Source organism: Hylobates moloch, unplaced genomic scaffold (genome assembly GCF_009828535.3).
Source record: "Hylobates moloch isolate HMO894 unplaced genomic scaffold, HMol_V3 SCAFFOLD_17, whole genome shotgun sequence".
Taxonomy (NCBI): Eukaryota; Metazoa; Chordata; class Mammalia; order Primates; family Hylobatidae; genus Hylobates; species Hylobates moloch.
Genome location: NW_026652292.1, coordinates 39,854,865 through 39,868,503, shown reverse-complemented (window position 1 = coordinate 39,868,503; position 13,639 = coordinate 39,854,865). Strand labels below are relative to the sequence as shown.

Genomic DNA, 13,639 nt, shown 5'->3' with positions numbered 1-13,639 from the left:
GGTGAGAAAAAGTTTATTAGATCTTCACATTCCATTTTTACATAGGGGAAACTTAAGCATCCCCCACTTCCTTGCTCTGAGCTCCCACCTCCTTTTCACTTGTCTCCATGGGGGGAAAGAACTAGCCACCATCATCCTAAGTGTCACCTACTTTCCCCAAATCCGCAATTCTTCAAAAGTCCATGACAACCACTTGTTCTCCCCACTATCCTATTGCTGCCATGTGGACTCCCCTCTGAATTCACAGTCACCTTAGGCAAGCAAGATCACTTTGACTCTCATCATTCCAATGTCTTTGTCTGTTTTTCACAGTGACCCAAACAATGTGGCCTAACTGTCCAGCTCTCTGAAAGTCTGGTTTTGTCTATGGATAAAATATGAAATATCCAGGGACAAACTGGACGCTATATCTTTTAGACAATTTTTACACTAGTGTTATCCTTCATAAATATGCTTTTGGCAAGAACTGGAAGGCAGAGTTCAAGGCAGTAATCTTTGGCAAAATGTGAAGTACAAATATTTTCTGTAGAATGATGAGACAGTCACATGCTTTGACAATCAACATGACAGTGATGTAATATCTCCCCACTATTTAGGGTTTCAACTTTTAAAGTTCTTGGCTTTCTCTACCATTGTTAGGATTCCCTACTATTCCCCCAAATAACTTATCTTCCATGGACTATTTTTTTCTACCACTATCTGAATCATCATATATAGGAGTTTCAAATATTGGTTGCTGTAATTCCTGTTCTCATCATATACATCATTTTGTTGCCAATAGCCAAAAGATTTTCATTCAGAATTACAACATATGCCATGCTAAATGCCCTTAATCACTTAAATAATAAAGAAAACAGTTCAATTCCTGAACCTAATATGTAACTTCTAAGAGACAAAAGTTTAAGAACTCTGAGTGCTTCAAAATCCAAATGTGACCATTTCTGCTACTTTACTAAATAACACTTTAAAAGTTTCACTTAGAAACATTTTTTTCCTCCTTGTTAATTAACCTAATTCTTCCTTCCTTTGAGAATCTAAAGAACACCTGGATTATGCAAGTTGCTGGCACTGGAGGGAAAGGTTTTGAGTTTTTGTTGTTGTTGTTTACTATTCTCACTGAATAATATTTGTTGGCAAATGTTCTCAAAAACTGGTGAACGATAAATTAGATATTTGAACTATTCTTCCTAGTTACACAAAAGAGCTTTCCAGTACTAAAATGCTTTAATTCATAAGACTTATGCCTTAGGGGACTAAAAAATTTGTCCCTAGGTTAGATGAACATATGAATCACAAGTTACTACTTCTAAAGAATAAAGCTTTGGGATCAGATAAATTGTATGAAACCTTAAAGTTTACTGATATATATTTTATATTTATGCTGGATGCAAGAATATAGCAAAATCTAAAAGTTAGGATCATGACTTGGGTAGAATCAGAAAGGCAACGGTTCACTTTCCAAATTCATTACCAAATACTTAACTGCTATTTCCTGACTCAGTAAAGGGTTAAAAGCCTACTGCACGAAGAGATTATTAGTCTCTATTAGTCATCTCTATTCTAATTCCTAGAAAAAAAGAGAATATAAAATGATAGAGTCTACATGCCAGAAAACTGTCCAGATAGATACATGGGTAGCAATATAAACACATATATAACGTGTAAAAACTTATACGTTTACTTATTTTTTTAATGTATGTATTTATTGTGTATAACGTGATATTTTGAAGTATATACACATTGTGGAATGACAAAATCTTTCTAATTAATACGTGCAGTACCTCAATTAGTTATCACTTTTGTGGTGAGAACACTTCACATCCACTCTCTTAGAATTTTTCAAGAATACAATATATTGTATTTCTTTTACCCCAAAATGTATTTATTTTTTGAATGGGAAAGATCACATTTATTTCAGCAAATAACTTCTTTATAAATAGCTTCTGTTTTCTTTTTTTTTTTTTTAATTATACTTTAAGTTCTAGGGTACATGTGCACAACGTGCAGGTTTGTTACATATGTATCCATGTGCCATGCTGGTGTGCTGCACCCATGAACTCGTCATTTACATTAGGTATATCTCCCAGTGCTGTCCCTCCCCACTCCCCCCACCCCACGACAGGCCCCAGTGTGTGGTGTTCCCCACCTTGTGTCCAAGTGTTCTCATTGTTCAATTCCCACCTATGAGTGAGAACATGCGGTGTTTGGTTTTCTGTCCTTGCGATAGTTTGCTGAGAATGATGGTTTCCAGCTTCATCCATTCCCTACAAAGGACATGAACTCATCCTTTTTTATGGCTGCATAGTATTCCATGGTGTATATGTGCACATTTTCTTAATCTAGTCTATCATTGATGGACATTTAGGTTGGTTCCAAGTCTTTGCTATTGTGAATAGTGCCGCAATAAACATACACGTGCATGTGTCTTTATAGCAGCATGATTTATAGTCCTTTGGGTATATACCCAGTAATGGGATTTATATACATTTTTTGCTTAGATGAGTAATTTAAACACAAAATCCTAATTTAAGACAAATGAGAAAATAAAGGATAGTTAACAAGCCCTAAAAGACAAATCAACATTAGCATTTCACTACCTACGGATAATTTTTTTCTTTTTGGTGCCAGACTATAAGGTACAATAAATTTTTTAAATTATTTATACTTAAATATCATAAAGATATAGTGAATAATACAAAAATAAAATAAGTCATATCTACCAATTGTATGACTTATTGGAAAAAGAGGAATAATGAAATAGAATGTATAAAAATCATTTTTGTTGTTTTTAGATTTTTGCCATAATTTATAATCTAAGTCCACTAACCTTTTGGAATATTAATTTAAGAAATTATATATACAAAAATCCTTTAAATATCTTAACCAGTAAAGTAAAATAAAATGAACAGGGCATGAATTTTCAATTCATTTAACACAATTGATGACAAAGGATTGGCAAATAGCAAAGAATAAGATAATACTAAATAAAAATATATATAAATTAGAATTTTTACTATGACAAAAATAAATTAATAAATCCAAGTATGATTATTTTTAGTTTAAACTGAGTACAGGAACTACCTTTTCAAGAAATCAAAATTGCTTCTTTCTAGATATAGCTACGCTACTTTGAGAGAAGGAAAAGGGCACGAATAAAGATGGTGTTTACTTTCTTCTAATAGAATATTCATTATATAATTTAGCCCTGAGTTTACTAGTGACCTAAGATCAATTAACAAATTGCATTTATCACTTAAAACTTTAAAAAAAGTCTTTTCGGCTTTACCACACACACACACACATACACACACACACACACACACACACACAGATCTTAATCTCAGGCACAGCAAAACAGAAACTGATTATAAAACCAAAAGATGCTGTGTGTTTTAAAGTCACTAAACACGAGCATTACAGTAACAAAATTTGTACTACTTCTTTTTCTGGTTTAGAGATTGTCTTTCAGGTGTTAATAATTTTTTGAGAAACTTAGTACCAAACTAATTATATAGAGAGACAAATAATCTGAGTATTCATCACACATTCACCTATATTTAGAGCTTTAGGCACAATAGCAAAGTCACAAAGAAAATCTAGACTTCTATAAAAAGACATGATCTTTACTGGTGCTTAAATGAACAAAGAGGTAGCTAAAAAAAAGCCACCATTTCTCTCAAATGTCATCAATTACATAAGACCTCAAAACACACACTGATTTCAAAAAAAATCCATCCCTATTATAAACAGCGAAGACAGATTAATGTCATCTATTTCATAGTAGCGGGTCTTCCTTGATATTTGTAACAGGCAGAAATATTTGATTTTATTCTTTTGTTACCAGAGATAATTGCTACATCACTTGCAAACATGATGAACTCATTTTATTAGTCAAATGTTGAATTCCACTCAAGTGCACTTAATACAGTACTACACATTATAAGTTGATTGAAATTAAAGAGATCTCCAATTAGAAATGGGATCTTCAAAAATACTATTACTAATTTTCAAGTTGTATGTTTCATTGGTATTCTAATGAAACATATAAAGCAAATGATTTGTTTCCAGCATCTCTGAAAGATTATTTAGTCCTTTAATGTATTAAAATAGTAGTGAGAAAATATGCCCTTGAAATATAGACTCTGAAGTACAATTTAAAAAATTAAAACTGATTTGATATGGTTAATTCAAACTGTGGTTAAATTGCAAGGGGACAGCTCAGAAGTTCGTAAAAGTTTCAAATTAGTCACATTTGTTGAGAAAAAAACATAAAATGCAGATGCCTGCAATGTTTACATTGTGTCAGATATTTCAGAGCCATGTATAATGTAAGTCCTGAAATCCTAAACACTTAGTTTCTTAAAACATTTCTGGTTACTGAGGAGGCATAAAAAATCCAACAGGACTACATCTAAAATGAGGCTGTTCTTTCTCCTTTTATAAAATACTTTTGATCCCTAACACAAAAAATATGCACAGAAAGACATTTAGAATTTTCAATCCTTTTTTAAAATTGAGGGATTACTGCTTTTGAAAAATCTCTCTATACAGTTTTTGCTTTGCTTTCTTCGGTCTTCATTTTCTTCCAAGAGCTTTGCTACAGATGTACATCACCATGTATACTGATACTTTATTTGCCTGTTCCCACAACTGCAGAGGTGGCTTTATTAGCCAACAGCTTGATCCTTAATATTTACTTCTGATAGGATTCTCTAACTTTCGCCTGAAGCGCGTCACATGTTTTCTTGGCATCACCTAGAAGCATGGCCGTGTTAGGTTTGTAGAAGATTGGATTGTCCACTGCAGCATAGCCAACACCCAAAGACCTCTTCATAACAATCACCTGAGAACCAGAGATTAAATGAGAGAGTGTATTTAACAGACCAACCTAGGACATGTTAAGCAAACAAACATTGCTCTTCACTACCTTTGAACAAGGCATGTGCCACTACTAATTCTTTAGTTCAGGGACTTTAAAAATACACAAGAAATATTTTTAACGTACGTTTACATTGTATTAACTTTAATACTTAGGTGTGCCCTTATTGTTAAATCCATTAGAGAAAAAGTCATGTTAATAATTTATCTCTGAGTGATAAGATTACAATTATTTTCTTCTTAGTGCTTTTTCTCTATATATAAAGACCATGTATATCATTTTCTAGTCAGTAAAATAAGCATCTTTCTATGAATGTGCTAAAGAAAACAAGTTTAGTGCATAAGTTTCCACTACAAATTCTAAAATAGATGAGGTTGAGTAGGAAAACAATGTTATTCTTTTCTATGACTTTAAAGTATATCAGAAAGTTCTAGAACAAAAGCCCAAAGAGCAATCAAGCTTCTCACAATAACAGAGCTATACTAACAGAATGTTCCTGTAAATCAAAATGGAAGAGGTAAGTCAATCTATAATATTGATATGCTATAGACATTTACAATGATGTGTTATGGATGTTGCTGTCCTGCTGAATATCAAGTCATTTCTTAATGAAATGAAAAGCCTTTCTATGGTCTACTAGGACATGTAATCTATTAAAAAATAGAAGCAGTGCAAATGTATTCTTCTTATTATAGCATTAGTATAGTAATGCACTCTGCAAATTCTCAAATGTTGACTACTGATACAATTTTTCATACACACATAAACAAATATATTTTATGTCTACTCACTCATCACAAATACTAAGTTTTAAACTCCCATATTTACAATAAAAAGAAACAAAATTAAATGGAAATGTACATTATGTTATGATTTTTTAAATGCAGAGGTGACTCAGTAGTGGTAAAATGTGCCTGCTGCTGAGGCAGAGGAAAATTTACAAGCCTTTGAGATATCTAAAATCTAGCAATTAGCTTTTTCAGGAGTAATATGCATGAGCGAAGCTTGCTTCATTATGCCACATTATTGTTTGGATTTCTAAATCACCTTTCTGCTAGACACTCTATAACAACTTATAAATTCCCTTTCAAAAAGTTAAGTGAAAAAAATATGCTCATCTTGGCATATGAAGGCGATTGATACTTACTCACTGTCCCAGAGGGAAGCCATCTGCTTCACAGGACTTGATCTGGAATTTAGCCAGACTCATTACAAAAGCTCACAGCTCTTTTTTCAGCTGTGGTTACAGATTTTGTTAATCCACCCACATAATCTCATCTGGTTCTACTTGTGATTAGGGCATTCACTCAGGTTCTCTGGTGGCCGGAGAACAGACAGAAGCTGGATATAGGAAACTGGGCCCTAAACATACTCTTACTCCTGGCCTCCTAGAAGGCATCATCATTTCTTATCAAATGTATCAAAGAAAGTTCTGTGTGTATATTTTAAGTGACCTTTGATTATCAGAATGAAATACAAGTCTGAAACTTTACCTGCTTTGATTTCCAGACCTCAAGGACTGGCATGCCTGCAATAATAGAGTTGGGATCTTCTTGAGCTGCTGAATTAACAGTGTCATTAGCTCCAATTACAAGGACCAAATCAGTATCTATATAATAAAACAAAAAAGAAAGAATATAAAACTCAAATAGTCACTTTCACATATTTCCAGACAAATTATAGTGATCTTTACTTTATAATAACAATAACAAAAATATAGGATTCGCACTTGTGCCAAGCACTTTACAAAGAACTTTATCAGCGAGGTTAAGCAACTCGGCCAATGTCACACAGCTAAAACGCAGTAGGTCTTGCATTTGAACTTGACTATCTTGACTACAGCCTGCATTATTATGCTTCTCCACTCTCAATAAATCTACCTAATCTGACTTTATAACTTTTATGATCTCAAAATGATCTTGCTATAGGGTCACACAATTTTATGAAATTTGCATTCCACTTTCAACCTTTAAAATGACCACTTAAACCTCAAACTATAAGAATCCAAGAAGAAAACCTAGGAAACACCATTCTGGACATCAGCCTTGGGAAAAATTTATGATGAAGTCCTCAGAAGCAAATGCAACAATGCAATAATTGAGAAGTGCGACCTAAGTAAAAAGCTTCTGCCTAGCAAAAGAAACTAACAAGAGAGTAAACAGACAAGCTACAGAATGAGAGAAAATATTCACAAATTATGCATGCATTGGACAGAGGTCTAATATCCAGAATCTATGAGGAACTCAACAAGCAAATAAAATAAAATAAAATAAATTTTTAAAAAATTTAAAAAATCATTTAAAAAAATGGGCAAAAGACATGAACAGACATTTCTCAAAATAACACATACAAGTGGTCAACAAACATGAAGAAATGTTCAACATCACTAAACGTAAGAGAAATGCAAAGCAAAACGACAATGAAATTACTCTCTCACACCAGTCAGAACGGCTATTAGTAAAAAGTCAAAAAAATAACAGACGCTGGCAAGGCTGTGGAGAAAATGGAACATTTACATGCTGTTTGTGGAAATACAAATTAGTTCAGCCAGTGTGGAAAGCAATTTGGAGATTTCTCAAAGAACTTAGAACTCCTACTTGACCCAGCAATCCCACTACTGCATACATATCCAAAAGAAAACAAATCTTTCTACCAAAAGACACATTCACTAGCATGTTCATCACAGCACTATTCACAATAGCAGAGACATGGAATCAACCTAGGTGTCCATCAACGGTGCACTGGATAAAAAAAAATGTGGTACATATGTGCCATGGAATACTACACAGCCATAAAAAAAGATGGAAATCATGTCCTTTCGAGCAACATGGAAACAGCTGGAGGCCACTATCCTAAGCAAATTAACACATGAAAAGAAAACCAAATACTGCACATTCTCACTTATATGTGGGAGCTAAACACTGGGTACTCAGGGACATAAATATGGCAACAATAGAACCTGGAGACTACCAGAATGGGGAGGGAGGGACATGGGCAAGGGTTGAAAAACTGTGGGGTACTACACTCACGACCTCCAACCCTCAGCATCCCACAATATAACCAGGTAACAAACCTGCACATGTACCCCTGAATCTACAATAAAAGTTAAAAAAATACATAAAAATAAAATAAGATGATCCCTTGAGATGCAATCTGATGTCTAATAGACAATGGTCTCAAAATCTGCATTAAAGCCATGTCCATAATTCCTGGAACTGGCTGGTGTCACACATAATTTAACAACAGTGGAATCTGAAAAGGGACATAAAATTAAAATGGCCTAAGTTTTCTCTTTAAGAACTGCAATATAAACTACCTTAGACTGTTGCCAAAAAAATGACATGTGAATCTAGACATACACACAATTTCAATACTTTTTCTAATAAACAGCATTTTTTAAGTTTACAGTGGATATTTGCCAGAGGGAAGTGGTTTAATTTTAACAAGCATAGGCTTGGGCCAAATGTCGTTACCATTCAACATCTACCCTATGACAGCTACAACGTACAGCACCTTATCTAGGGAAATTCTAGTACTTTTTTAAAAGAACAGAAAGAGAAAACTACTTCACCAGTCATACGTTAGTACAATTGGAAACCAGTAAAATCTCAGAGACTGGCAAGAATCAGACACTAAATTATCAATAGAAGCACTCAAATGAAGAGCCTGAGGTTGGGTAACAAGCTACTGAGAATCAGGATCTAGATTCAAAAGCCAGGTCTGCCCAGATCCCCAGTCTTCAACATTTCTATACTACATACCAAGGTTTTCACCATCCTTCAGTTCTTCACAGAGGAGAAAAATTTACCTGTGCTGTTTACGAATCTTTTGTACCTTATTCAATACTATATTTCACTTATTTAATTTCAGCTTATTATCTACCATGTACAAGTTATTTTTCATCTGACTAGTCAGTCTTCACTGAATCTACAATTTATATCCCAAACCTGCACTGCTTTATTCATAGTAAGAATATTTCAACTTCACCATTGCCCCCATCACTTACCTGGAAAATCATGGTTGATCTCATCCATTTCCAACACAATGTCATATGGCACCCCAGCCTCAGCCAGCAGCACATTAAGCTGACCAGGCATTCGGCCTGCAACTGGGTGAATTCCAAACCTATACATGAAACAAATGAAGAGCTGGCTTTACTTGACAGGACATAATGTACAGAGACCCCAATATCACCTCCAAATCTGCACACTTTGTTCTTGGCACCTCTGCTTTTTTCTGGTACTATCTAATCTCTACAGAATGAAACAGAAGTAGTCCAGATATATAGTCAATTTACAAATATTGAAGGTGAAGATTCAGTATCTTAGTGTGCAGAAACTATAACTTCCCTCAGAAAAATAAAAGCTTAACTTTGGAACCAGACTCTTCCATATATGTTTTCAGTGCAGTGAGCTTCCAATAATGTTAATAAATAATATCACCTTACATTTAAAAAGCACTGTGTTCTCTCATACTTTCTGATAAATATTGAAACTTTAAAAGCCTATTCATCTAGCCTGGAATTAAATGTTGCCCATGAAAAATCAACATTATTCTATCAAAAGCTGACTTTACATTCAACTTTAACCACTTTGTTCAAAGGTAGGGAGATGGCTGGGCATGGTGGCTAATGCCTGTAATCCCAGCAATTTGGAAGGCCAAGACGGGCAGATCACTTGAGGTGAGAAGTTCAAGACCAGCCTAGCCAACATAGTGAAACTGTATCTCTACTAAAAATACAAAAATTAGCCGGGTGTGATGGTGGGCGCCTGTAATCCCAGCTACTCAGGAGGCTGAGGCAGGAAAAGCGCTTGTACCCAGGAGGAGGAGATTGCAGTGAGCTAAGATTGTGCCACTGCACTCCAGCCTGGGTGAGCGAGCAAGACTTTGTCTCAAAAAAAAAAAAAAAAAGGTAGGGAGATAAAATGTTGTCATATACATGATGTTAAAACCTACAGCCACTCAGAGAATGATATAAAGTACTACTCCACATCACAGAAGACATGTGATGGGAACACACAGAAGCATCTAAAACAGAGACTGGGTAATACACAAGCAGAGCTCTACACTTAAGGTAAAGGACCCCAAAGCATAAAGCAACTTCTTTTGACCACAGATATAATGAGGTCTTTAAAGTTTTTTAATCCAACCTCTTGCCCAGTATTTATCTGTCTCCACAGCACTAAGAATAGTGTGTGGCACATAGAAAGGGCTCCATAAGAAGTGAATGAATGAATGAATGAATGAATCCAAAAAGAAATGCAGTTTATACTATCTCTTGGAAGAGATCCATCCAACCTCAGCCTAAATACCTTCAATGATCCTTCTAAGGTGTAATCCATTACTAGACTACACACACACATATATATATGTGTGTGTGTGTGTGTGCATGTGTGTGCAAGTATGTGTATATATGTGTATGTATGCATATATATTCATATAGTAATATATTCATTCATATACAGTAAGTCCTCACTTATCATTCATAAGTTCTTAGAAAGTGTAACTTTTTAGAAAGTGCAACTTTAAGTGAAACAAGACATAAGGAAACCAATTTTACTCTAGGCTAACTGATATAAACAAGAGTTAAGTTCCTACAGCACATTTCTGGCCACAGAAATATCACCAAACTTCTAAACAAAGATCAAAACACTTCTAATATTAAACATTGAAATAAATGTGAGCTATACATGCAGTTAGGAAAGATTAATAAAATCAAATAAGATAATTATTTACCCAAGGCAAGTACCAGATCTGGACAGGACACCATACACCATCTCATTGCAGGGCGCACTCCCAGACACCCACACTCACTCAGACTGGGACCACGTAGACACATCAATTCACCTAACATGAACATCTTTCAGATATGAGAGGAAAGCAGAGAATCCAGAGAAAACCCACGCAGGCATGGTGAGAATGTGCAGACCCCACAGAGACAATGGCCCCAGCTGGGAATTGATTTTTTTTTCTCACCAAAGTGGTAACAAAATGATACTGAACAAAATGACATTATTTGAGGATTTGCAATATATATTTTTTCATATATTAATATATTCAGTCTTAATATACGATTATATATTATATAATATATAATATATCATCCATATTAAGCCAAAGATAAATAAATTATATGTGTGTGTATGTATGTATATGTGTGTGTATATATATATATACACACTATATATATACATATATATACATATACATATATATATCTATATATATATATAGATATATAAAACCCGAAGAGAAACTCCATCTCATTGTTTTCCAAGGTCTGTAGTTGTGCCATCTGGAACCATAATGAATCTACAACCTCTTTCATTTGCAGATTCCTGTCAGCTATCCTAGTGATATGGTTTGGCTGTGTTCCCACTCAAATCTCATCTTGATTCCCACATGTTTTGGAAGGGACCTGGTGGAAGATAACTGAATCATGGGGGCAGCTCTTTTCCCATGCTGGTCTCGTGATAGTGAATAAGTTTCACAAGACCTGATGATTTTATAAGAAGGAGTTTCCCTGCACAAGCTCTCCTTTTTTTGCCTGCCACCATCCACATAAGATGTGACTTGCTCCTCCTTGCCTTCCACCGTCACCATCCACATAAGATGTGACTTGCTCCTCCTTGCCTTCCGCCATGAATGTGAGACCATCCCAGCCTTGTGGAACTGTAAGTCCATTAAACCTCCTTCTTTTATAAATTGCCCAGTCTCAGGTATGTCTTTATCAGCAGCACAAAAATGGACTAATATAGTAAATTGGTACTGGGAGTAAGGTGCTGCTGAAAAGATACTCAAAAATGTGGAAGCAACTTTGGAACTGGGTAACAGGCAGAAGTTGGAACAGTTTAGAGGGCTCAGAAGATAGGAAAATGTGGGAAAGTTCAGAACTCCCTAGAGACTTGTTGAACGGCTTTGATCAAAATGCTGATAATGTTATGGACAATGAAATCCAGGCTGAGGTGGTCTCAGATGGAGATGAGGAATTTGTTGAGAACTGGGGTAAAGGTGACTCTTGTTATGTTTTAGCAAAAAGAATGACGGCATTTTACCCCTGCCCTAGAGGTGTGCAGAACTTTGAACTTGAGCGAGATGATTTAGAATATCTCACAGAAGAAATTTCTGAGTAGCAAACCATTCAAGAGCTGACATGGGTGCTGTTAAAGGCATTCAGCTTTAGAAAGGAAACAGAGCATAAAAGTTTGGAAATTCTGCAGCCTGACAATGTGATAGAAAAGCAAATCCCATTTTCTGAGGAGAAATTCAAGCCAGCTGCAGAAACTTACATAAGTAATGAGGAGCCTAATGTTAATCCCCAAGACCATGAGGAAAATCTCCCCAGGGCATGTCAGAGACCTTTGCAACAGACCCTCCCATCATAGGCCCAGAGGTTTAAGAGGAAAAAATGGTTTCGTGGGGCAGGCCCAGGGTCCCTCTGCTGTGTGCAGTGTAGGGACTTGGTGCCCTGTGTCTCAGCCACTCCAGCCATGACTAAAAGGCGCCAAGGTATAGCTTGGGCTGTTACTTCAGAAGGTGGAAGCCCCAAGCCTTGGTAGCTTCCACGTGATGTGGAGCCTGCGCGTGCAAAGAAGTCAAGAATTGAGGTTTGGGAACCTCTGTCTAGATTTCAGAAGATGCATAGAAACACCTGGATGCCCAGGCAGAAGTCTGCCACGGGGGTGGGGCCCTCATAGAGAACCTCTGCTAGGGCAGTGCAGAAGGGAAATGTGGGGTCAGATCACCCACATAAAATCCCTACTCAGGCACCACCTAGTGGAGCTGTGAGAAGAGGGCCACCATCCTCCAGACCCCAGAATGGTAGATCCACTGACAGCTTGCACCGTGCACCTGGAAAAATCTGCAGAAACTCAATGCCACTCCATGAAAGCAGCCAGGAAGGAGGCTGTACCCTGTAAAGCCACAGGGGCAGAGCTGCCCAAGACCATGGGAACCCACCTCTTGTATCAGCATGACCTGGATATGAGGCACGGAGTCAAAAGAGATCATTTTTGAGCTTTAAGATTTGACTGCCCCACTGGATTTCAAACTTGCATGGGGCCTGCAGTCCCTTTGTTTTGGCCAATTTCTCCCATTTGAAATGGGTGTATTTACCCAATTGTATCTAGGAAGTAACTAACTTGCTTTTGATTTTACAGGCTCATAGGCAGAAGGGACTTGCCTTGTCTCATATGAGACTTTGGACTATGGACTTCTGAGTTAATGCTGAAATGAGTTAATAATTTGGGGGATGGTTGGGAAGGCATGATTGGTTTTGAAATGTGAGGATATGAGATTTGGGAGGGCCAGAGGTGGGATGATACAGTTTGGCTCTGTCTCTACCGAAATCTCATCTTGAATTCCCATGTGTTGTGGGAGAGACCCAGTGGGAGGTAACTGAATCATGGGGGCAGGTCTTTTCTGTGTTGTTCTCATAAGTCTCATGAGACCTGATGGTTTTATAAGAAGGAGTTTCCCTGCACAAGCTCTCTTTTTTGGCTTGCTCCCATCAATGTAAGATGTGACTTGGTCCTTCTCGCCTTCTGCCATGATTGTGAGGCCTTCCCACCCATGTGGAGCTGCAAGTCCATTAAACCTCCTTCTTTTGTGAATTGCCCAATCTCACATATGTCTTTATCAGCAACATGAAAATGGACTAATATACCTTGGATGCCTCCTAAGCAAAACATCCTCAGTCCTTTCAACTATTTAATGAATGACAGACATCCAGACCTACTGCTGTCCTAGTCATCCATATCC

General features: G+C 36.4%; 1 protein-coding gene across 5 annotated transcripts in view; it reads right to left on the bottom strand.

Annotated features, from left to right (window-relative positions):
* Positions 1-3,535: 3,535 nt before the first annotated feature.
* The window catches only part of NNT (nicotinamide nucleotide transhydrogenase), a 104,002-nt gene continuing 93,898 nt past the window's right edge, over positions 3,536-13,639 (bottom strand). For all 5 annotated transcript variants that reach the window (XM_032135259.2, XM_032135260.2, XM_032135258.2 and 2 more), the window contains 3 exons: positions 8,886-9,004; positions 6,373-6,488; positions 3,536-4,843 (listed from right to left, as the gene is read on the bottom strand). In XM_032135259.2, coding sequence (XP_031991150.1) covers positions 4,694-4,843; positions 6,373-6,488; positions 8,886-9,004 — 385 coding nt within the window. In that variant the 3' untranslated portion in view covers positions 3,536-4,693. The remainder of the gene's footprint in view (positions 4,844-6,372; positions 6,489-8,885; positions 9,005-13,639) is intronic.